The following is a 27,074-nucleotide window of genomic DNA, read 5'->3' as shown; positions in this document are numbered from 1 at the left end:
CTTGCAGCTTTTGGCTTCCCATGTATTTGCTGCCCTTGTAGCTCTAGGTAGTAGTTTTTCTTTGTTTAGAAGATCCTTTCAGAGAAGCCTCTGTGAGTTACTGCTGTGCATCTTGCAGATGATGCACATTGCTGCCACTGTGCATTCATGGTAAAAGGAGTTGGGTTGAAGGTAGAAAGGGTGCAAGTCAAGTGAGCTGCTTCGACCTAAATGGTAACAAATAAAAGCAAAATACTGTGGATGCTGCAAGTTTAAAACAAACAGAGAGAATGCTGGAGAAACTTAGCAAGTCTGGCAGCATTTGTGCAAAGTCTGACTGTATCTGTGGAGAGTCGAAATGTTTTGAGTACAATATGACTCTACTTCAGAATTGAAGAATGTTGGAAAACGTTTCTTTAAATTTCTGACAGTGGTAGAAATGGGGTGAAGGACACACGGTGTAGAGGCACAGTGCAAAAGACAAAGGACTGATAATGGTGGCGAAAGGGAAAAAGAAATGTAAAATGGGTGTAATTTGAGCTGTGAAATGGAGAAAATGAATCCTCTCTACTGAGAGCAAAGTTATCAAGCAAACAAGATAAGACTGTGGGGGGAGAGAAAGAATTTTAAAAAATGGAGAACTGATGCCATATGGTCAGTTTGCAACCTTTTGGAATTCAATATTAAAACCTCAAGACTGAAATGGAATATTTAATATTAAAACCTCGAGACTGTAATTGTGAGGGGAGATACAGATGAGTTAGAAAATTGGGCAGAGAATGGCAGTTACAGTTTAATCTGACTAAGTGTGAGGTATCAGGACACAGCATAAAGTGCATAAGTGGACAATGAGATGTTCTTTCTTGAGCATGTGTTGTGCTTCATTGGAACACTGCAGAAGGCCCAGGACAGAAATGTTAGCCTATGAGAAAGGTGGTTTATTGAAATAGAAAGCAACTGCAAGGTCAGGATAATTCCTACCGACAGAAGAGAGGCGTTCTACAAGGTAGTACCTCAGTCTGTGTTTGGTCTCACCAATGTAAGATACCACATTGTGAAGAGTACCCTGACAGAAGGGAAGCACGCTGCATGCCTTCTTTACCATCTTATCAACTGTCTTGCCATTTTCAGGCAGCTATGCACTTGTGTAGTGATTGTAACGAGGTCAGCAGCTGGACCTCATAGAATATGAGGTCCCTAATTGTGGCTGCTAATTTGGAACAATCAGGGAGCCCAGGCTGACAAGCAAAAAGGGTGTGGCAGTGAAAAAGGGTTATATCCAAAATACTGACTTCTTCACCTCTTGATGCTGCCTGGCTTGCTGTGTTCTTCCAGTCTCCTGCTTGTCTACTAAATATAAAAAAGGTGAGTGTCAGAGATACTGACACTCTGGTACCTGACTCTGAATGAGACAGTTCTAAAGTCAAGAACACTTCATGTGTAATTAAAACGTGACTTGACGGAAGGACACCAGTCTCGATGTCAATGCCCAGCAAAGTCCTCCTTTGCCTCCTCAGTATCCTGGGAATAGATCCAATCAGGCCTTGGTGACCTAACTACGTTAATATTTTTCAAGACATTCCACATCACCTCCCTCTTAAAACTGACATGCCCTAAAATATCAACATTCCCTTCCCTAATCTTACCATCATCAATGACTTTGTCCTTGGTGAGTAGCAATGTGAAGTTGTCATCCATTTCCTCTGCTTCTATGGATTAATTCCCTTGAGTGGACTAAGCCTTTCCCTCATTACCCTGTTGTTTTGAATACATGTATAAAATGCCTTGGGATTCTCCTTAATCCAGTTTGGCAAGGACATTTAATGGCTGCTTTTAGCCTTCCTAATTCTTGATTTAAGTTTTTTCTGCTTCCTTTATATTGCTCAGGGCCTTTTCTCATTTCAGCTTTGTAAACTTTACAAATGTGTCCTTTTTCTCTTTGACTAAACATTCAATATCTCTTGTCATCCAGAGTTCCTGAATCTTGTTATTCTTCATTTTCATCCTCACAGGAACATGCTGGTCCAGAAATCTGAACAAATCTTTAAAAGACACCCACAAGTCAAGTCTAGATTTTCCTTCAACAGACATCCCCAATCCAATTTAGAGTCACAGAGATGTACAGCATGGAAACAGATCCTTCAGTCCAACATGTCTATGGCAAACAGATATCCCAACCTAATCTAGTCCCATTTGCCAGCACCCAACCCATATTCCCCCAAACCCTTCCTAGACATATACCCATCCAAATGCCTTTTAAATGTTGCAATGGTACCAGTCTTCACCACTTCCTCTGGCAGCTCATACCATACACACAACACGCTCTGCAGGAAAAAAATTGCCCCTTAGGTTTCTTTTATATCTTTGCCCTCTCACCCTAAACTTATGCCCTCTAGTTCTGGACTCCCTCACCCCAGGGAAAAGACTTTGCTATTTATCCTATCCATGCCCTTCATGATTTTGTAAACCTCTATAAGATCACCCCTCAGCCTCCAACGCTCCAAGGAAAACAGCCCCAGCCTATTCTCAAATCCTATAGCTCAAATCCTATAGCTCAAATCCTATAGCCCTATAGCTCAAATCCTCCAACTCTGGTAATATCCTTGTAAATCTTTTCTGAACCCTTTCAAGTTTCACAACATTCTTCCAATAGGAAGGAGACCAGAATTGCATGCAATATTCCAGAAGTGGCCTAATCAATGTCCTGTATAGCCGCAACATGACCTCCCAACTCCTATACTCAATTCGCTGACCAATAAAGGAAAACATACCAAACGCCTTCTTCACTATCCTATCTACCTGTGACTCCACTTTCAAGGAGTTATGAACCTGCACTCCAAGTTCTCTTTGTTCAGCAACAATCCCTTGGACCTTACCATTAAGTGTATGTCCTGCTAATATTTGCTTTCCCAAAATGCAGCACCTCACATTTAGCTAAATTAAACTCCATCTGCACTCCTCAGCCCATTGGCTCATCTGATCAAGATTGTGTTGTAATCTCAGGTAACCTTTTTCGCTGTCCACTACACCTCCAATTTTGGTGTCATCTGCAAACTTACTAACTATACCTCCCATGTTCACATCCAAATCATTTATATAAATGTCGAAAAGTAGTGGACCCAGCACCGATCCTTGTGGCACTCCACCGGTCACAGGCATCCAGTCTGAAAAACAACGCTCCACTACCACTCTCTGTCTTCTACCTTTGATCCAGTTCTGTATTCAAATGGCTAGTTCTCCTTGTATTCCATGAGATCTAACCTTACCAACCAGTCTTTCATGGGGAACCTTACTGAACGCCTTACTGAAGTCCATATAGACCACGTCCACTGCTCTGCCCTCATCAGTCGTCTTTGTTATATCTTCAAAACACTCAATCAAGTTTGTGAGACATGATTTCCCATGCACAAAGCCATGTTGACTATCCGTAATCAGCAGTTCAGGCAGCATCTGAGGAGCTGCTGTGCTCTTCCAGCACCATTGATCCAGAATCTGGTTTCCAGCATCTGCAGTCATTGTTTTTACCTATCCGTAATCAGTCCCTGCCTTTCCAAATACATGTATTTCCTGTCCCGCAGGGTTCCCTCTAACAACTTGCCCACCACCGATGTCAGGCTCATTGGTCTGTAATTCCCTGGCTTGTCCTTATCGCCTTTCTTAAACAGTGGTGCCAAGTTAGCCAACATCCAGTCTTCTGGCACCTCACTCCATGATACAAATATCTCAGCAAGGGGTCTAGCATTCATTTCCCTAGCTTCTGACAGAGTTCTAGGGTATACTTGATCAGGTCCTGGGGATTTATCCACCTCTATGCATTTCAAGACATCCAGCACTTGCTCCTCTGTAATATGGACATTTTTCAAGATGTCACCATCTATTTCTCTACATCCTATATCTTCCATGTCCTCTTCCACAGTAAACACTGATGCAAAATACTCATTTAGTATCTCCCCTGTCTCCTGCAGCTCCACACAAAGGCCGCGTTGAGAGACCCCAATTCTCTCCCTAGTTACTCTTTTATCCTTAATATATTTGTAAAAATCCTTTGGATTCTCCTTAACCTTACTTGCCAAAGCTATCTCATGTCCCCTTTTTTCAGTTTTCTTCAGTTTCTGCCTCATACTGTTGTAATTATCCTTCCACTAATTTAGCACTTTTATCCGAGGACTAATTTTATCCTTTTCTATAAACATCTTAAAACATAATTCCATATGTTTCATTGTTCTAAAAATGCTTCCCCAGTGAATCTTTGATGACTTGGACAGACTCATTTCCCAATACAAGTTATAGTATCGCCCCTTCCCTCATTGGACTGCGAGTTTCAAGAAGCCCTCCTAACAAATTCTGTCCCACATAAGTTCCTGGTACTAAGGAAGTCCCAGTCAATATTAGGGAAGGTAAAATCATCCATGACAACATCCTTAGTGTTTTGACCTCTTTCCATGATCTTCCAAGATCTACCTACATATGTGTTCCTTTAGCTCCCTCTGGCTATTGAGATGCCAATAGTATTACCCCATCATAGTGACTGCACCTTTCTTCTTCCTAAATGATCTTCCCTCCATCATAAGTTCATAAGTATTGATGTTCGCTGATGATTGTATACAATGTTCACCATTTTTAGAGGCTCCTCAGATAATGAAGAAGTCATGTTCAAATGCAGCAAAATTTGGACAAAACCTAGGCTTGGGACAACAAGTGACAAGAAATATTCATGCCGCTCAAGTTAGAGGCAATGGACATGCCCGATGAGAGAGCATCTAACTATCATCCTTTAACATTCAATGGCATTACTATCACTAAATCCCCATATCAACACCTTGGGGTTACCACTGACCAAAAACGGAACTGGACTACCTATATAAATATTGTGTGTACTCTCGCAGATCAGGAGTTCGGAATCCAGCAACTTAACTCTGGACTCCCGGAAGCCTGTCAACTATCTACAAGGCACAAATTAGGAGTGTAATGGAATCCTTCCCACTTTTCTGGATGAGTGTACCTCCAACAACACTCATGAAGCTTTATACCATCCACCACAAAGCAGCCTGCTAGATTGTGATCACAATCACAAACATTCACTCCCTCCAGCATTGATGCACAGTGGCAGGTATGTCCTATCTACAAAATACATTGCATAAATTCACCAAGGCTCCTTTGAAAGAGCTTTCTAAATCCACAACTATTTAGGAAATCTATATTGCACACCCTTCAAGGCAACATGTCCAACTGTGACATTGTGTCCATAACACCAAATATGGTTTAATCATAGTTTTTATACAGATGAAGCATTCTTTTTGCATTCTTATATTCTAGCCTTTTAGATATAATGGTCAGCATTCCACCAGCCCTTCTATGAATTTCTGTTTCTGCTTATGACATTTTACTGTTCTATATACCTGGACATCAAGCAATTCTAGTGTCTACAGAATCAATTTCAGCCTCATAATTTATTCAAATACTTTATAGCAATCAATTTTAAATTAGATATCGTCATAATAAGTCAGAGATTTGCAGCTATACTTGCCATCGACAGAGGTGAGGATAACCCTTGAATGGTCATATGCAATAACATTGGCATAGCGGTTTTTCGGTTTGTTCACTTCCATGTTGGAATTCTCCCATGTGAACTGTTGACCAGGATCAATTGACTAAATGTGAATAAAAGAAAGAAGAAAATTAAATAAAAGGTGACACAGAGGATAACAGGAAAAAAGCTAGAATTCAAAAGGATTCAGGTGCAAGCAACTGCCAACAAGAATTGCAATAGAGTTTTATGCTGAGATCCACCATCTATTCCTTCAATGAAGGCACAGTCAAAGTAAAAATGGACTCTTCACAGTTTATAAAATCCAAAAATGTTGAAAATACTACACTCACTATGCAGTATCCGTGGAGAAAATAAAACAGTTTTAATATTTTCAGTCAATCTGAACATCTCTGATTACAGACTGTTAACCTGAAATGTAAACAGCTCTCCGGCTGGCAGCATTTTCAGTTTTCATTTCAGATTTTCAGCAGCTACGTCATTTTGTTGCTGTCTTTTCTGATTTTATTTCCAACAATAATTTGTATAGTTCCCTTTTTATTTGATTAATATTGCATGAATGTCATGGGCTCTTTCCTTTGTTATTTCACTGTCACAAATGGAACTCAACCCCATCTTACCAAAATGAATAAAATTAAATTACAGTCCCTCACTAGCCATAACAGCTTTCGTACAAACAAGCCAATAGCATCTATCATAACGATGATAAAGTTCAAATCACATCAATTGTGTAATATACTTAATTAACTTAAACATGAATTAAAATATTGACTGGCACATTTAAAATTGAGCGATGGCCTTGATGAATGGAGCATTTTCACTTTTTGATCAGGTAAATGGTCAAGTCAAACACAGCTTTATATAGATAAAACATCTTTCTTTCATCCAACCACAACCAAAAATTGAAAAAGCATGTCATATTGTACAAATGCAACAAAGCAAATTGTTTATTCCTTCAAGAGCCAAATCTCACACAGGACCACCTTGATTAGCCACTCATTAATCTTCCAGGATAATTCTTCACATTTTGACAAAACGAGTCTCAGCCTATAATTCTTTAGAGATTTTTGACTAGATAATGTCCTGTAAATAGACCATTACTCACTACAAACTATAATCTAACATACTCACCCCACTATTAATTTTATTGATATTTTCCAAACAATGTGTTCAGGTATTATGTATTTATTGTATCCAGATGGAGATTATAAACCAGGGACTAGCTTCTGGTCAGATATTCAGCAGCAGGCTTAAAGAAGGTTTGTTGCTTGGACATACATGATATGCAATCAATATCTTTGTTGGAAAAAGTTGTCCAGTGCATAAAGTGTGGATGCCAGTTTTCTACACTTTACTGCCTAGCTATCCAAATTCGAACAATATCCCTGTAATAAGGAGCATGCTTGAGGGTGAATAGAAAACTCTCAATGTTGTATTCCAGCTTATTTTATACATCATACGTCTTTATGTTTGTCAATTTGAAGTGAGTAAAACAGCTACTTGATTAAACTATGTCAAAAACCATGAAATACCCATCAGATACATTAATATGTAAATTCATAAGCAAATGTTAGTAATGACAATCCATACGTTTGTAACAGCTACTTAACATTCTGTAAAAGATACAAACCAAGTCGTGCCACTGCTGAATTTCAATGTGAATTGCACCTGGCATAAGCAGCAATATGGATATTTTTTAAAATACATTCATGTGATCGGCATTATTGGATAGGCCAACATTTATTGCCCTCATCACTAAATTCCTCAGATGGGGTAGCTGAGAACTGTTTTCGTGAAGTACTGCATTCCATGGTGTCACAACTCAGAATACACAAACATGCTTTTTATCATTAATGACAAATTTGTTGAATTCAAACAGTTTTTAATCAATGGCAAGAAGGAATTATGAATTGCTAACGTACACCTCTACAACTTAAACTCCACCCATTTTAAAATTATGACACAAACAGACAGGTGAAGAGACAAGATGAAAATATTAGAGATGAGGAAGGAACAAGAAATTATGTGAAATACAGTTCTGGCACCAGTTCCAGATTATAGGTGATGAGTTGTTTTCTTTTGGATCTTTTTGATTCTGTTTGACCTTTTGTGATGAGGATATAAGATTTTGGATACCTCAGTTCTCAATCTTACACTTACTGATTGAAGAGTTGCCCTTTCAGCGTCTCTGATGGTGGTTTTCCGCCTTTTATTTCCAGCAAAGGTGGTTGCTGAGAGAGCCATTTACAGTAAGGTGGTGCACGGGAATGACCATCAGAAGATTCTCTGTTACTTCGCCACACAGGATGGAAAGAGAGATTTAGGTGCTTTCTCCTTCACAGGCTGGGTGTTTCTGCTGTAATGTCCAAACACAAACCCAGAGCCACTTGCCCAAGAGCCATTCAATAAATTGTTACTATGCTGTCTACTCCTGAACACACAGATACTCCTGATTGAAAAACCACACAAACGTCGGTCTCTGGGCAAAACTGCCCTGAGCATATACTCTTGGAAGAGACATGTTTGCACTCTCTCCCACTGCTTGAATAAGGCAACTTACAATGACATCCAGTAAAATGTTTATTTTGAAACAATAACGTATTCTTCCACAGTTTGTTAAGTTTAAAACAGTAGTTTGACCCAATTTTTAGTCACAATCCAAAAAAATTAAGTTACAATAGGGGTGAGGAGTAGGTACACCAACAGTACTGTTTAGGAAGGCATTTCCAGGATTAATCTCAAGTCAAGGTGATATTTGGCTTGCGGAGGAACCAATAGATGGTGGTGATCCCATGCATCTGTCCTTCACTGTGGGAGAGGTTGCAGGTTTGGAAGGTGCTATTGAAGGAGCCCTGTGTTGCGATCTTAAAGATGAATCACATTGTTCTCACTTTATATTGTTGGTGAAGAGAATGAATGTTTAAGTTTATGGTTAGGATATCAATGAAAGGGTTGTTTTGTCCTGGATGGTGTTGCTGGAGCTATATTTATCCAAGAGTAGTGAAGATATATTCCATAGTATTCTATCATATTCCTGACTTGCATCTTACACATGGTGGACAGGCTTTACAAAGGCTGGAAATGAGGCATTTGTCTCTAACCTGATTTTACAGCCACAGCATGTGTATGGCTGGTTCAGTTCAACTTTTCATCAATGGTAACCTCGAGGATGTGATAGTTGGTATTCAGCAATGGTAATGACATTGAATATCAAGGGGTAATTGTTAGATTCTGTCTTACTGGAGATGGACATTGCCTGGCATTATGTGGCACTAATGTTGCTTGCCCCTTTTCTTGTCAAGCCTGGAATGCTGTCTAGGTCTTGTTGCAAACAGGCACAAACTGCTTCAGTATCTGAGTAATCATGATTTGTGCAGAGATTTATACAAATTCCACTTCTGTCCTGATGATGGAAGGAAGGCCATTGATGAAAAAGCTGAAGGTGGTTGGGTTCAGGAAACTACGCTGTGGAACTCCTGCAGTGATGTCTTGGGTTTAAGGTGATTGACCTGCAACAACTGCAATCCCACTGACTCAGTTTTTCTAGGGTTCTCTGAAGTCAGACTCAGTTAATTGCTGCTTTCATGTCTAGTGCAGTCATTTTCACTTCTGGAGTCCAGCTTTCTTCTCCAAATTTGCAGGGTTTGATGAGCAATGCTTCTTCATTACAATGATGATGATCCATCACATTGCTGATGTTCAAAGATGTAATTATGGTGTAGTGATTGGCCAGGTTTGATTTATCCTTCATTTTGTTTGCAGAAAAAGCTGGGCAATTGTCCACATTGTTGGATAGAAGCTAGCAATGTAACTGCATTAGAACAGATTAGGTACGGGTACAGTTAAGTCTAGAACATAAGTCTTCAGTCCTACTGCCACATTATAGCAGGGGCCCATAGCCTTTTGCAGTATCGTGTCTTCAGCTGTTTTTTTGACATCATATGAAGTGATAGCCCAGACTATGAGTATCTCTCAGTTGGCTTTTAATAGTTAAATTTAAAACTAAATTTAGAATGATAATTTGAAAATCTGACAGCGAGGAAAGAAAATTCAATGAATGTCAAATAAAGTCACCTATCAAACATATATCAATACAACATCCGTAATTCTCTTATAATCGAAGTGACAGGTACACAATTATTCTCAGGTGATCAATGTCACAATAAACTACACTCTAACTTCAAATCAACCTGGTTTGTTACTTATGCTAAAAGAGATACAGAGAATCCACTCATAGGAAGCAATAGAAAAACTTAAATGCATTGCTATGGGAAGTTCCTGAGTGAAGTGATTAACCTAAGGAATTGAAAACTAATAATTAATTTAGTCAATGAAGATAGAATACAGAAGGTGGTGATGGAGGATTGCTTTTCTGACTGGAGGCCTGTGACTAGCAGTGTGCCACAAGGATCGGTGCTGGGTCAACTGCTTTCATCATTGACATAGGAGGTAGAGTTAGTAAGTTTGCAATTGACACCAAGCTTGGAGGTGTAGTGGACAGCGAAGAAGGTTACCTCAGAGTACAACTGAACTTTGATCAGATGGGTCAATGGGATGAGGAGTGGCAGATGGAGTCTAATTTAGATATATGTAACTGGTGCAGTTTGGAAAGGCAAATTGGGGCAGGACTTATACCTAATGGTAAGGTCCTGGGGAGTGTTGCTGAACAAAGAGACCTTGGAGTGCTGGTTCACAGTTCCTTGAAAATGGAGTCTTAGGTAGACAGGATAGTGAAGGAGGTGTTTGGTATGCTTGCCTTTTTGAGGTCAGTGCATTGAGTTGGGAGGTCATGTTGCAGCTGTACAGGACATTGGTCGGGCCACTTTTGAAATACAGTAATTCTGGTTTCCCTGCTGTGGGAAACTTGAAAGGGTCAGAAAAGCTTTACAAGGTTGTTGCCAGGATTGGAAGCTTTAAGCTATAACAAGAGGCTGAATAGGCTGGAGTAATTTTTCCAGGAGTGTCGGAGGCTGAAGGATGACCTTATAGATGTTTATAAAATCATAAGAGGCAGAGTGCGGGAGTCCAAAACTAGAGGGCATACGTTTGAAGTGAGAGGGGAAAGATTTAAAAGGGAGCTAAAGGACAACTTTTTCACGCAGAGGGTGGTACGTGTATGGAATGAGTTGCCAGTGGAAGTGGTGGCGGCTGGTACAATTACAAGATTTAAAAGGCATCTGGATGGGTATATGAATAGGAAGGAGTTGGAGCAATATAGGCTAATGGGACTAGATTAATTTAGGATATCTGGTTGGATGGACTGGTTGGATGGACGAGTTGGACCGGCAGATCTGTTTCCATGCTGTACAGCTCTATGACTCTATATGCCTTGGTTCAATGAAGAGTGAGGACATCATGCAAGGAGCAGCATCAGGCAGAACTGACAGAAGAGATGCCAAATGATTAAGCCCAGCACATTACTGCAAAAGACTAGATTGAAGCTTGTGTAACCATCTTAAGCCAGAAATGCAGAGAATGGTGTAATTCTGTCTCGTCTTGAGATCCCCAGCATCACAGATGGAAGCTTTCAGCAAATTTAAATCACTTCACTTCACAGAAGTGAACAGGTGAAAACACTGGATACAGCAAAGACTGACCACATCCAAGCAGCTGTACTTAAGAATTGCGTTCTAGTATTAGCTGCACCTCTGGAGCCTTTTCTGCCTTTTAAATATATCATGGCTGATCTATTTCATCACCATTTTCCCACAATATCCTTAATTGCTTTGATATATTTAATATATAGAAATGCATTGATCTTTATCTTCAATATACTCTATGTCTGAACATCCACAACCCTCTGTAGTAGAGATTTCCAAACATTCACCCCACTAAGTGAAAACAATTCCTATTCTCAATCTTCAATTATTCAAAAAACTATGTCTTCTGGTTCTGGACTCTCCACGAGGAGTGGAACATCATTTCTACATCTAACCAGTAATAATTTTGCATGTTTCAATCAGATCACTTACTCTTCTAAACTCAAGACAATATGCTCCTCAATATTTCTTCACAGGAAAACCCCAGTATCCCAGGGACCAGGAAGATGAACCTCCATTGCATTCCTTTTCTGGCAAGTACATTTTTCCTTCAGATAAGGAAACGAGATGTCGCCTCATCCAGGCTCGATACAATTTCAACAAGAGTTTTTTTACGCTTGTAATCAAACTCTTTTGCAATAAAGGTCAAATACCACTTCTTTTCCTAACTGCTTGAACTGGATTCCAAACATTTATCAATGTCTCATCATTTAAGAAATATACTTGATTTATTTTTCTTACAAAATATGATAACTTCACACTTCCAAATTATTTCAGCCACATTGAACTTTCATTATTTCTATTTATTCTTTTATCAGTTTTGGTTTGGTGCTATGAACTGGGAACTGTGACCGAAAGATGACTTTTGAACAGTAGGTAACAACTTGCATTGAAAGAAAAACAGCTCAAACAAGCTTTTGTTTAGTTGTGAGACTAAGCCTGGAAGTTAGTTGCATGCTAGTTGTGATCAAAAGATCCTGCAGATGTTTTGTTACCAGGGAAAAGCATGATGTTTAACAGACAACAGAATAAGCCATTAACAAGGTCACTACCTGTTCCAGCAAGTCGAGATAAGCCCTTATGCTCAAATAGATGGCAAATGTTGAATTGCAGCTGGGACCATGTGGAGGAGACAATCAATCTGTCAGGGAGTGCTCAGCATTTCAAATGGTTTTTGGACTGTGTTTCTGTAGAGAAGGAATCTGGCTGTCGATAATACAGCATGACAATTTGAAAGCTCCTTGCCTAACCTGCTTTACTTGCTCGTGGACGTTCAGAGAATAGAAAATTAAATTATAAGTATTACTGCCTTTATCTGAGTATATTGAATTGACACCCTCAGAAAATCGACAAAGAAACTTTCATCTATGCCTGTTGAACAAATCATCATGAAAACAACTTAAATAATCTGGCAAGTTCTGTTATTTTCATTATCCTTTAACTGTGTTTGTTTGTTGTTGGTCTTTTGTGTAAATGGAGCTCAAAACAAATGTTTTAGGGTTTATAGCATAGACCAATTAGATTGCTTTGTAATTTAGATTTGCTCTAATAAAGTTATTGAATTTTCAATAAGTTGCTAAGCCTTTTTTTAAGATACAAACCGGTTTTTGGAATTGATAAATCGCAGTCTGGGATTGATTATTCAACAGTCTGGTTATGAACCATTGATTCATTTTATTTCTACTCTATCTGTTAACTGGTTCTCAATCTGTGTGTTTTAATTTTTCTCACCCACCGCCTCTGTGGATATTATTGTCAGCCTTTTAGAAATTGAAATGTAACACCACCTGTGCCCACCTACCCCCCCGCCATTCCCCTTATCAATCCTAGCTGAAAATGTGTTGCTGGAAAAGCGCAGCAGGTCAGGCAGCATCCAAGGAGCAGGATAATCGATGTTTCGGGCACGAGCCCTTCTTCAGCCTGACCTGCTGCGCTTTTCCAGCAACACATTTTCAGCTCTGATCTCCAGCATCTACAGTCCTCACTTTTTTCCTTATCAATCCTACTCCTGATAACTCCAAAAAAGCTTTTAACAGGTTTGTTAAAACATGATTTCCTTTTTAAAAATCCATGTTGATTTGCCAGATCCTAGCATTATATTCTAAGCATCTAGTTTGGATTCTAGCTGTTTTCCTACTGTTGAAGTCAAGCTAACACATATACATTTCCCAACTTTCTTTCTTCTACCTTTCTTGAATGGTGGGGTTACTTTTGCTAATTTCCAATCTGCAGGAATTATGCCAGAATTTACAGAATTTTGGAAAAGGATCACCAAGTATCCACTATTTCTACAGCCACTTCTTTCACCTCTGGGATGTGGATCTCACTGTACTGCAGGATTCTGCAGTCTCTCTTAACTTATTATAATCAAATAATATGCTGCTTTTCTTTTTACCAAAATGAACAAATTCACACCTTCTCATGTTCTGCCAATTTTGGCCCACATATTTAACCTACTTATATTCTTTTACAGACATTTTGTACCCTCCTCACAGTCTGCTTTCCTACCTATTATTTTTATCAACATCAAACATGGCTACAATTCATTCTGTCGCTTCATCCAGTCCAATCCGTAGATCGTAAATAGTTGAGGCCCCACAATGTTCAAGGCATCACGGTTAGTTTCAATTTGCCAACCTCAAAATAACTCGATTATCCTGATTCCAAGTGTTCTGTTTATTAGTCAATCTTCTCTTCTATATCACTCTCAACTGCATGGCTTCTTTGTTCATTACAAGTCTCTGTGCTGTTGTCATTCCATTCTCCAAAATTCCACATTCCAAACTTATTGACACCCTGATCGTGAGTAAGTCAGCTTAGTATACTTTTCTGACTAAGGGCTCTGGCCCGAACCGTCAATTTTCCTGCTCCCTGGATGCTGCCTGACCTGCTGTGCTTTTCCAGCAGCACACTCTGAACTCTGATCTCCAGCATCTGCAAACCTCACTGTCCCTTAGTATACTCATTGCTCCTGTCACATAGGTTGTGCACACTTAACTGCTAAGGACTCTAGTATCCCGAGACCAAAACAAAAGCTTTGTTATCATTTGTAAAGCAGTTCTGAGAAGTTTTTCAAGCAAAGTGAGGTGAGAGTGACAGCCGTTAACAACAAGGCTGTATTCAACTGAGTGTTGCATCAAGGTGCTCTCATAAATCAATGGGTATCATGGGACAAACTCTCTAATGGTTCGAGTCATATCTGGCACATGGGAAGATGGTTGTGGTTGTTGGAGATCAGTCATTTCACCTACAAGTTATCACTGCAGGATTTCCTCACGATAGTATCCCAGGCCCAATTATCTTCAGCTTCTTCATCTATGACCTGCCCTCCATTATAAGGTCAAAAGTGGAGATGTTTGCTGATGATTGTACCATGTTCAGCACTATTCGTGATTCTTCACTTACTGAAGCAGTCCATATTCAAATACAAAAAGATCTAGACAATATCCACGCTTGGTCTGACAAATGACAAGTAACGTTTGTGCCACACAAATGCCAAGCAATGACCATCTCCAGTTAGAGACAATCTTATCACCACTCCTTGATATTTAATGGTGTTATCATCACTGAATTCCCCACTACCAATATTTTTGGGATTACCACTGACCAGAAACTCAACTGGATTTCCACATAAACACAGTGAGTACAAAAGCAGGTCAGAGGCTAGGAATACTTCAGCCAGTATTTCACATCCTGACTCCCCAAAGCCAGTCCACCATCGACAAGGCACAAACCAGCAGTGACAATAATAGTTTTGCTTCCGAGAGGGCTACAATACAACAGCAGCGATGTACTGGTGAAGCTATATAAGATTCTGGCCAGACTGCACTTGGAATATTGTGAGCAGCTTTTGGAATCTCTATCCAAGAAACAATGTGCTGGCCTTGGAGGGGATCCAGAGTAGAATTATAAATTCATAGAATCCCTACAGTGTGGAAGCAGATCATTCAGCCCATCAAGTCCACACCAACCCTCTGAAGAGATGCTCACCCAGACCCAATTCCTACCTTATCCTCGTAACCCTGCATTTCCCATGGCTAATCCCCCTAGCCTGCACATCCCTGGACACTATTGGAAATTTAGCATGGTCAATCCACCTAACCTGTACATCTTTGGATTTTAGGAGGAAGATGGAGCACCCAGAGGAAACCCAAGAAGATACAGTTCATGTGGTTCACTCTGGGTCTTCACAAGGATGAGGAAGATCGCTTTGAAACTTACAGAGTAATGAGAGGCATAGATAGGATGTGGAGAACATGTTTCTACATGGTTCTAGGACCCTAGGCCACCACATTCCTGATGAAGGGCTTATGCCTGAAACGTCGATTCTCCTGTTCCTTGATGCTGCCTGACCGGCCATGCTTTTCCAGCACCACACTCTTAGACTGTGATCTCCAGCATCTGCAGTCCTCACTTTCTCCTTGATCACATTACTGAGCAGACCTGATGGGTCGAATGGCCTAATTTTGCTCCCAAATCTTAGTTGCAAGATAAGAAAGATAGAGTTGCGAATTGAGCTTGTGTTGAACAATGGGAGGTGGCCAAAGTCAGAGACTTCACAGTGGGGTGGAGAATCGAAGTGCTAATCTGTTAATATGCTTTTCTTTCTGCCTGGCTTCTGGGCCATTGGAGTCTGGTGTTCTTCACCAGTTTTTTCATCTGTCATCCTCTTTCCTTTTAACTATTCACATACATTCTATGTATTTTACTTCTTTGTTTTTTCTAATCGCAACTTCTATTGTTTCATGCTTATAATACTCTTGCTATTTAATCATTTCTTATTTTTATTCAAGAACTGTGCGCCAATCCATTTTTTTTCCTCAGCATGGTTCTTTTTCACCTGTACTTGTCTTTCCATTTTCCTTTTCAAGTGCTGTTTATGACATATTTCTGTTCTAATCAAATTTGCAATCAAAATCTGACTTGCTTGCTACCTCACAGATGCCGCTAGAGCACTTTGTTTTTTTTCCCTTTCTAAACAGGGATAAACGTATGAACATATGAGATGGCTTTGAAGTGTTTAGGCTTACTCTTCTGTGCAAAAGACGAAGAAATGATGTACTGCTGCATCCCAGAGGGATAAAGCATTCAGGTGTCAGCCTTGGCTCTGTCATAACACCTTTACCTCAGAGTCAGAAGATTTCTGGCTCAAACCCTATGTCAAAAGTATAAGCATATAATCCAGGTTGACATTTGAATGTTGTGAAGCTTGAATTGCTGTAGATGTTTTCATTGAATGAGGCATTAAACTAGATGTTTTTTTACCTGCTGATATATACATAAAAGATTTCATTCAACAAGCAGTGCCTTCCACAGCACAGAAACAATCTTAATAAAGGTCACAAATGATATATATTATGCAACGGTGACTATGGCGCACTTTTAAGCCTTTACTTTGGAGCTGGCCTGTCATGGTCAACATAACATGCTTCTGTTACAATTCTCCTCTATTGTCAGCTTAATTAAATTGACCACAAGCTTCTATTCTTAACCAGAATCTCTGCAGCAATGTCTTCTGTTCACATTCTGATGCCCAGGATTCTATCCTTGGATCTACGTCACCTTCATTTAATTGCTGAGCAAAACTATCACTATAGTTGTTCACCTCTACCTATTCATCAACTCTCTCTACCCTTCCACAATCTCTTGTACTGTGAAGTTGATTATCCAATTCAGATCTTCGATAAGACATGATTTCTGCCAAGCTCTTCAATCTACTGCCTCTTTAGATTGCTGTTATTTCAATTTGTCTCTCTGTCAATGATTTTGTTTGAGACAGGTTATTTGAAGACAGACTATTTGGTCCTGAACTGAACTTCTAACCACATCTTCAAGCACCAAAACATTCTATTTCCACCTTTGTTACAAGGCTTCTCAGCTCATTTGTTCTTGAAACTCATCCTTTCTCATCTTCAGGCCTGAAAACTACTGCTAAATACTGGCAATCTTAAATTAAAATAAAACAAAATGTTGGAAATACTCAACAGATTTGCCTGCATCTGTGCAGAGAGAAAGAGAGTTAACTTCATCTATATAATCTAATACTGCCCTCGTGGTTTCACACTTTGTAAACATCAGCTCATTCAAAATGTTGCCATGACCTATTCTGTGCCAGGTTCTGTGCATTATCCATGCCCTTACTGATCTAAACTGGCTGTTAGTCCCCAGAAGCATCTGATTAAAAATTCTCAAGCTTGTGCTGAAAGCTTGACATGGTCTCACTTCTTTTTTTCTGTGAGCTCTACAAATGTACTGCTTTCAATTCCTCTAAATATAGCCTCTTGTGCACCCCATTTATAACTTCACAACTAGCAGCCTTCAGCTGTCTAAGACAAAAACAGAAGTTGATGGAAAAGCTTAGCAGGTCTGGCAGCACCTGTGGAGAGAAATCAGTTAACATTTTGGGTCAAGCAACCTTCAAGGGTGACTTGATCTGAAACATTAACTCTGATTTCTCTCCATAGATGCCGCCAGACCTGCTGAGCTTTTTCAGCAATTTCTATTTTTTGTCTCTGATTCACAGCATCCACAGTTCTTTCGGTTTTTATTCAGCTGTCTAGTTCTAATTAGGAACTCTCTCTTCAACCTCTCCATCTTCCTTCAAAACACACAACTTTCACCCAAAACATGTTTTCCTTCTTTGATTTAGCACCAACTTTGGATTAGAGTTTGAATTTTGCACATATGGTTTGGCATATAATTCTATAAACCGAGATATTAAAAAAAAAGCATTTTTGTTGGATGCTTCTTCTGTCACACTGTGTCAATTCTTCATTAAATGCTCAATGGTATTTTGTCATGACTCAAGTCATAACTGGGGAAGAAATCTTTTATTTCATCACATTTTGAGGTTGTACCAAAGTGAATAATTGAAATTTATTCCATCAGTCTACTAGCCAAGTGAGTTTTTATTTGTGTTTCTCACGTAATATTCCATAATTTAAGTAGTGTCGGAAAAAAGTTGCAGTAGATTTTGTGCATATGTCGATGCGAGATTTGAATTACTTCTTTCATTAATTCACCAATGTTCCAGTTTAAAATACACATCCTTATATTCTAAACCCTCCATAATCTTGCTCATTCCTGTGTCTACAATCTTTTCCAGGACTACGGCACTTGTAGAACTTGGTCATCTACCAACCAATACCTCTAACAAACCACCAGTTTATTTTACCTCACTTTTCATGGGATATAGGTCCAAACCAGAATTGCTTTTCTAAGGCTCTCCACTTCGCATTCCTGAAAATAAATTTCTTTGGTCAAGCTTTTAGCCATACTTTGAATCAGTATGAGGTCTGTGAAATTAAAACTAAGTACCTATTCTGTCAATAGAATTCAATCATTTACCTCGTGTAGCATGGTGTACAGTTTAGAGAATTGATTATAATAAACTCAACAACTAATCTGTAATTGATATTAAATAATTCTACATTTAATTATGCCCTCCTTCAGTCTTCTAACAGACAGTAAATCAATTATTAAATCCTATTGGTTGAAAAAATATTAATGTTCATATTTTAAAATTGTTACACATTGCACTACAAATGCACAAACAGAAAGGTATTAAAGTTGTAAATACAACATACAATGTCTAAAATTCTACAAATTGTAATAGATCCCAAACAGTTCTATTCTTTTTTTCTGGTTTTCAATGTATTGGGAACTTCAGACAATTTTAATTAATTTATAGAATAAAAGCAAAAACACTGGAAATGTCCAGTAGGTCAGGCAGCATCTATGGAGAGCAACAGACTTAATGATTCACATAAATGACTTTTCATTAATATCGTCTGAAACATTAACTTTTTCTCGCCACAGATCGTACCTGACCTGCTGAGTATTTCCAGCATGTTTTGTTTTCAATTGAGATTTTTCAGTTTCCACAATCTTTTGGTTTTGTTTAATTAATCACCATTCAGTTCTAGACAGATTGCTCCATTTCAAATCAGTAGCAAGTTCTAACATGAATCAATGCAAACTGTATTGCCATTGAGTTATATTTTATGAGAATGGTACAAAGAAGTCAGGTACCCTCTGCTTATGTTAATAGAACTACTGCATTAAAATGACTCAAACAAAACTATTGAAATGAAAACTTGTCAATGGAAAAAATAAGGAGCACATTCACAGGATTTTTATGTTGAGTTGCACATATATACTATTTTAGATTTCTAGCAGTTGCTGAGATTTATTTTCTTGCAATTGGAGTTGTGAGGCATTCCGTCAAAATAATTAGAGGAAATTCTGCAGTGCATCTGACTTGGGAACTCTTGATATAGACAACAGATGCAAAGAAATAAACTTTTCATTTCTTATTACATGATAATTTCTAGCACTTTAAAGGACACAAATATGCTCAATGCAAAAAGAAAGTTAGCATGATGTTCAGAATACACTTATTATTTTGATTCTCAACCTACCTCATATTCCTGTGAGAACTTCAAATTATCATTGGCCTTCAATCTTTCAATGTTGTCAGCAAGATCAGTGATGGGGATTGGTGGATGGTCCCTCATGCCTAACCAAATAAGAGCCATAAAATCAGTGAGATATTTAAATACAGAACATGACAACGTTTTTGTGAACATAAATAAAATGAAATAAGTGTTAAAAGCACATATGCATTATGCATGTAAAAAGGTTATGTGTGATATTACCAAAAAACGCTGGAATTACAATATAACATGCGCCAATATTTGTGGATTTTTAAAAATATAACTGTATGGTTGAAATTGTTCTCTACTGAACATGCTCAGATGCAACAGTCACTGATCACATAGCACACAGTTTCTAAGCGGCCCATATGCGGTTACACACAGAAAAGTGATGACAAAGGCAGATTTGAATGAAAAACATAGTAAAGGTTGTTAAAATTGCAGCAGTCCCTTTTTCTCATCTACACAGACTGAGTTGATAATCAATCCATAGTCATGTTTCGGTTTTAAAATGTAAACAGAATAATCCATCTTGCAAGAATACCCCAAAGGTTTCTTACTCTTTCTCTTTTTCCAAAAATATTAATCACTCAAGTCATCGAGGGAGTGAGGGAGAACAAGTATATATTTTTTCTGCTTCATGCATTCACATTTTTGCATCATTATTGTAATTAATAGGCACACTAGAATTATTACTACCTCTAAAAAGCTCACATTCTGTTTATACTTTTACATAGCATTTGGTAAAGCGAAACTTATAATTTACTTAAAATGGAAAACAATAATTTCAATACAATCTTGTTGTTTTTGCTGGTGCTTGGGAAGAAAATAAAAATACGCAGCAGTTCAGAATAATTCTTCACTTTGACAGTCTTCCCAGCATAACATCACTGTACAACAGATCTGGCCTTGAAAATAAAACTTTATATTTGCAGAGGGTTGTTGAATATTGCCATCATGGTTAATGACTTGAATTTTAGAACTTTTTTGTTCAAAAAGATTTCTTTCAATGGTTTTTCAGCTTCTATCTTCTTCACAATGCTTGTGTCAATTTCCATTTTGTTCTAAGTAATAAAGTTTAAAATTGATTTCATTTTAATATTTTTAATTGTCTACTTGGGAATTATTTAATTGAACTGGCTCTTGGACCAGCTTTACGCTATCACTGCAAATGGAGATTTAGAATTCGTATTAAGGGGTGCTTGGTGACAGAGTTACACCATTGGTCATAGAGATCAAAAATCTACGTGAGTTTGAAGTCAGCTGTGGGCATTCATGCTTTATTACCTGCTGATAATTTTAGATGTGTAAGTTTTTTAAGTATCAAGTATGGCAGCAATTTCATCCTTTTGTTTTAAACATCCTCAGGTTCCTTCCAATTCTCACAAACAGACCAAGTCAATAATTCTATCTGCACATAGGAGTCAAAGAAAATTGTGAAACTACAGTAACGAAGACTCACCAGTCATCAAACATTAATCTTTGAATAAAAATAATGTGAATACGTATGGGAAAAAGAAGGAGATTGGTACTGGGTAGGGATGCTCGTTTGAAGAGCTGTTGCAGGTATGACGGGCCAAATGACCTTCTTCTATGCCATAAGACTTCTATAATTTAACTGTAAAGTCAGATTTAAACTACACTGCATTTCTTTGAATTGTTTCATTAATTCATCATTCAATGAAAGGGTGGCGCCTGCCATTCTAAAAGTTGCATCCACATACAATTTTAACATTCAAAATGACTTGGTAATCCTGGACTCAGAATTCTGATATCAGCACAAATCCATGCACTAATATTAACATACGTAGGCTCTATTCCCAGAACAGGCATGACATTTCCACTTTGCATGAGGGGATTTCACTTAGTGCTGCACCAAAGTCTGGATCCAGCACTTCTACAATATTGCATAATATTTTACAGTGCTGAGCCAAGCTCATGGTTATAGCCTGACTGATGCCAATATGCAAAATCAGACACTAAATTATCACAGAGATATGTACAGGTTACCAAATACTTCAAAGGTAATTCTTCATTTTTAAATAGCTGGCAATTCATTAGAACAGGGTTACAAACAAACATCTAATGAAATCTCCACCAAAATGAAATAAATAAATCCGTACTGGAATTCAGATCAGTTACCCTTAGGAACAGAGCACTTTTATTACTGTTAAGATCAACGGTTGGGAAGCTTGGTTCCTATTCAGATATCCAGATTGAATTTTTCTATACTTGATTAACATGATCTTCAAAAATAATTGGCACAATAATGTTGTTCTACATCTTGATGTCTATCCTGTGTTCCATGATATGATTAGCCTGTTGTAATATCAATCATAACACTGGACAACTTATTCAACAGAAAAGGTATTAGAAATGTTATGATTTCACATAACAAAAATACATCTTCAGAATATAATTTTAAATTCTAATATTTAACCATTAAATGGTAGGATGTTATTGTGGTTAAGATTTTCAGTATCAATTCTGATACATAGTAAAAGGCCCTGAACTGAAATTTAATCCTGCATTAGCACAAGAGGTGCAAGTAAGTGGTTCATCTGGTTGAAATTGGTGTGAAAATCCCAGTGGGCATTTATACAATATTATTAATATGAGTCTTGTATTAGACCATTTATTAGATTTTAGAAAACCAATGGGAGAATTTGAAGATGAAGGTGAACAAAATAATGGTGCAATGATTGAACAGTGATTCTGTGATAAGTGAGTGAACAAATGTGAAATTAATAAAATCAAAATTCTAATATAAATAACAGGTGGCATCTAGTGGCAGAATATCATTACTGCACCAGTATTTTGGCATAGACTTCATCGTCTGTATCTAGTAGAAATGTCAAGTATTCTAGATCCTTGGTTATACAATTGAACAAATACCTTGAGCAGCTATTTATTAGGAAATATATTGATGGCAGAAATTGCAGCTAAATTCCAAATTGCGGAATAATTAAATGCACCCTACACTGAGACAGATGGAAATTGCAAACAGATTAGATTTTATTTCGATATTTTGTAATCAACCTGTTCAGAGATGCTATTACACACCTCTGAGGCATGTAGGATTTGAACTGGGCTTCCAGGCTCAGAGATAGGGTCATTGCCACTGCACCATAACAGTGCACTGTTTAGATTTTACCTGTTCTACAAATATATTTGAAGTCGACCACTGAGCATATTTCACAACTCTTCAGCCAATGTACACCAACATTGCAAACATTCTGCATAGCATTTATTGCATTGATTAGAATTTGTAAAGTTTGACTCACAACTTCATTAAGACTTTGTGTTTTATAACTTCAATTCTCTGCCTTCATAAAATATGGAGATACTCAAAAGACGAACTGCTTTTAATATTGCAATTCAAAATGTGCAATAGCCTTGCTTTCCAACTTTATGTTTGATAAGAAACAGAATAATGTAAAAAACCCCTACGGATATTTTGGTGCTTTTTCTTCGTATCTATGATATTTATAACATTGGCATACACAACTTAGAGACTGCAATAGAAATTAATCCACTTTAAATTTCTAAAATAAATCTTATTTCAATTTGTCTTAAGAACAGGATGTCTGAGCAAAAATTCAGTTTTATAAAGCTGAAATTTCTTTTCTCGGCTATTAAAATGCTGCATATGGAAAATGGTAAAAAGGGCTTTAAATTGCTGAGGAGTATAAATCCATTGCATTTGCATTATAAATTAAAACATGTTTAGTACTTAAAGCTGTTACTTCAATTCCTATGTATTGCTGAAAGACCTTCAAAAGTAGAAATTCAGCATTTCAGTCCTTTGAGGATGAGAGTTTGTCTGCTAGTGTGCCTATCAAACTGTTTAGCAATTCATTTTGTGACTCAGAGGTTGGAGAAAACTACAAATGTTTGCTTTTTAAAATTAATTACAAATATGATAACTTTGGAATACACACATATACCACAGAAATTGAGGCTGTGTAGATAACCAAAGGGGACACTGCTCAATTAGTCATATTGGAACTGAGATTAGGTTCTTTGTGCAAAAATGACCTTCATGGCAGAGCAAGAGGAAATATACAGAAAAAAATGCAGAAAAGACACAGGACAATTAAACTAACTTGAGTTGTTTGGGCAACTGGGGACACTTGGACCTGTGAAGAAAATGGGGCAGAAACATTTTTTTAAAAAAAGGGGGAAGAAAACGAATTAGTTTGTACCAGCGGAAAAGAAACGAATCTCAGTGTTAAATCGGTGAAGGAACACTTCTATACTCAGAGGTTTCAAATAACACAAATTGTTTCTACAGTCAGCAATTATCTCAACTGACTTGGAATATTTTCATCATGTGGACAGTGATAACTGAAACACCGATTCAAAGAATATTATCTTTTCAGTATTTTCCACCAACATAAAACACTAGCCTATATGAAGGGAAAGAATATATATTTAATATTTTTGTATTATTACTTGTCCATGAAGTACTGAAACAGCATTCTCTAGTTAATGTCTTGTAGGACTTGGTTGCACTGTAATTTGACTCTTTATTTGAACCCCTGAGTATAGTTGCTTAAAGAGTATCAATACAAAAAAAACTTAACAATGCAGACTTTGCCTTGTATTTCTAATTTAATACCTTCACTTCATGCAATTGCAGAAATAAGTCCTGTTTAGTAAGAAAAATTCCATCCCATGCACAATTTCACATTAAATCATTAGTGCTTCAAGTATTTATTTTGAGTTTCAATGGCAATTTTGAGTTCCATAAACCTATTCAAGCATAATGTTCACTTGGTGGGGTGGGGTGAAGTCTGGGGCTAAGCTGTGAACAGCGCAATATCGGGACAATCCAACTCACATACACCTCCATGGACATATTAGCATCACTGGTTTGTTGAGTAAGCGTGGGTGTTCTGAAGAAGGGTCACTGGACCCGAAGCATTAACTCTGATTTCTCTCTATAGATGCTGCCAGATCTGCTGAGATTTTCCAGAAATTTATGTTTTTGTTTCAGTTTTTCAGGATCCGCAGTTCTTTTGGGTTTTTGTGTGTTTGGCATCCCGAGACAAACTTAAACAGCTCAGTTTTGGGGAAAATTGCGAGATTGCAAAACTATTGCTTACTAGGAACATTTTGCAGGTTAGTCACTGAAATAAATCACTAAAGCTGGATTTATAGAGGGCATACCTCACCATCAGCCTTTTTCTTGACACTGCTTTTGAGTTGTGTGTATTTGTGGTCTATAGTTCTTTAGGTGATCCATGAGCCAGACTCACTATTAAATTACTTGTTTCAGATATGAAGTTTAAAGACTAGCATTTAAATTGGGCTAAACTGGCTCATTTCATCTCATTCTTTTTGAAAAAACTTTAAAAATTTCTGCTTAGCCCATTTGTAGAATGTGTATCTTTAGGACTGCAGTGGTGTTTTTCCATCAGCATCCACAAGTGCACGGCCCATCTTCCAGAAATGCTCAACGGCTTCAGTAGATACAGCCCAGTAAGGAAATTTTAAAAATCTTTTACCGTTATCGATCAATCCAACATACATGATTCATATATAATGAGAAATGTTTTACTATGGTTGCAGTGTTTAGATTCATCATTTGATAATAGTGACAATCGAATCATTGGAACATCAGAGAGTTAAAATGAAAGATCGAGGATGTAACACTTTGGCTTTAATTTGAAGAAGATAATTATTTTGCATTATGCTAATTTTAACTGGTACCTTGCTTATTTGCTAATCTTACTGTGCAATGCTAATTTCACCTGTTAATCCCTTCATTTGCAAGACCATTAAATTCGGATAACCAATTAGGCAGTAGTTCAGAATTTTGAAATTCGTTACGACATTACCAGTCTTTTAACACCAGCAGTTTCTTAGATCTTTTTGTATGTAACAAATAAACGAATACATATGAGAAGTGAATGCCTCTACTTAAGAGTGAGGACAGTAAGGCAGCCTTTGAACATATCTAGTTTGGAGTGACACATACTGAATCTGTTCCATACAAAAGGCATGATGCTTACTCTGCAAAGTGGTGGGATCATAAAAACAATATGTAAATTGGTTCCTTTCATTGTCATGGAATCATAGCATGAGACACTACAAAAGGTCATTTACACCATGTGCTAGCTCTTGGGAGAGCTATCAAGTCACTCTGCTCCATGTATCTTCCTCTTTGCCATGAGATTTTCTTCTCCTTATGACTCACTTTCTATCCAAAATGTCACTGGAATGAAGTGAACCAAGGTAACTGCAGGCCAACTTTATGTCTGGATGGGCAGAAGTGTGAGTTGTACAAAATCTCAGCCTCAAAACATTAATTTCAGTAACATTCAGTTTAAGTGTGTGGAGCCACAGGAGATAGGCGAGATACTAAACAAATATTTTACGTCAGTTTACACTTTGGAGAAGGACATTAAAGCTAGGTAACGTGGGAAAATAAACAGTGATATCTTGAAAAAAGTCCATATTACAGAAGAGGAAGTGGTGGTGGTCTTAAAATGCTTAAAGGTAGATAAATCCTCTCGACTTGATCAGGTGTTTCCCAGAACTTTGTGAGAAGCTAGTGAAAAAGATTGCTGGATCCCTTGCTGAAATATCTGCATCATCACTGGCCACAGATGACGTACTAGAAGACTGCAGGGTGGCTAATGTGGTGCCATTATTTAAGAGAGGTGGTAAGGAAAAGTCAGGGAACTACAGATTTGCGAGTCTTGCGTCAGCAATGGTAAGTTGTTGGAGGGGATTCTGATGGACAGAATTTACATGCATTTGGAATGGCAAGGACTGATTAGTGATAATCAACATGGAAATTGGAAATTGTGTCTCACTAACATGATTCAATTTTTTGAAGAGGTGACAAAGAAGATGGATAAAGGCAGAGAGGTAGACATTGCCTGTATTGACTTCATTGATGAAGGGCTTTTGCCCGAAACGTTGACTTTCCTGCTCCTTGGATGCTGCCTGATCTGCTGTGCTTTTCCAGCACCACCCTAATCTAGAATCTGATCTCCAGCATCTGCAGTCTTCACTTTCGCCCCATTGTCTATATGGACTTCAGCAAAGCTTTTGACAAGGTTCCGCACGGTAGAATGGTTACTAAGGTTAGGTCACATGGGATCCAGGAGGAGCTGGCCGACTGAATACAAGATTGGCTTGAAGGTAAGAGACAGAAGGTGGCGGTGGAGAATTTGGTCTGGAGACCTGTGACCAGAGGTGCACCACAAGGATCAGTGCTGGGTCCACTGCTTTGTGTCATTTGTATAAATGATTTGGTTGTGAATATAGGAGGTATAGTTAGTTAGTTTGCAGCTGACACCAAATTAGCTGGCGTAGTGACAGGGAAGAAGATTATCTCAGAGTACAACGGCACCTTGATCAGATGGGCCAATAGGCTGAGGCAGGGCAGATAGAGTTTAATTTAGATAAATATGAGATGTTGCATTTTGCCTAGGCAAACCAGGGCAATGCTTATACAATTAATGGCAGGGCCCTGCAAAGTGTTATCAAACAAAGAGACCTAGGAGTGCAGGTGCATAGTTCATTGAAAGCGGAGTTGGAACTACACAGGGTGGTAAG

General features: G+C 38.1%; 1 protein-coding gene across 17 annotated transcripts in view; it reads right to left on the bottom strand.

The window, feature by feature from the left end:
- The window catches only part of LOC122554240 (receptor-type tyrosine-protein phosphatase F-like), a 469,298-nt gene that overhangs the window by 70,587 nt on the left and 371,637 nt on the right, over positions 1 to 27,074 (bottom strand). For 10 of the 17 annotated variants that reach the window (XM_087990512.1, XM_087990511.1, XM_087990513.1 and 7 more), the window contains 3 exons: positions 23,609 to 23,641; positions 19,488 to 19,585; positions 5,507 to 5,630 (listed from right to left, as the gene is read on the bottom strand). In XM_087990512.1, the coding sequence (XP_087846638.1) occupies positions 5,507 to 5,630; positions 19,488 to 19,585; positions 23,609 to 23,641 (255 nt within the window). The remainder of the gene's footprint in view (positions 1 to 5,506; positions 5,631 to 19,487; positions 19,586 to 23,608; positions 23,642 to 27,074) is intronic. The other 7 variants (XM_087990516.1, XM_043698945.2, XM_087990518.1 and 4 more) reach the window with 1 other exon arrangement.

Source organism: Chiloscyllium plagiosum, unplaced genomic scaffold (genome assembly GCF_037043375.1).
Source record: "Chiloscyllium plagiosum isolate Xiang-an unplaced genomic scaffold, Cpla_swu_hap1 HiC_scaffold_9, whole genome shotgun sequence".
Classification (NCBI taxonomy): domain Eukaryota; kingdom Metazoa; phylum Chordata; class Chondrichthyes; order Orectolobiformes; family Hemiscylliidae; genus Chiloscyllium; species Chiloscyllium plagiosum.
Note: the sequence above shows the minus strand (reverse complement) of the source record. Positions and strands in the feature narration are given on the sequence as shown.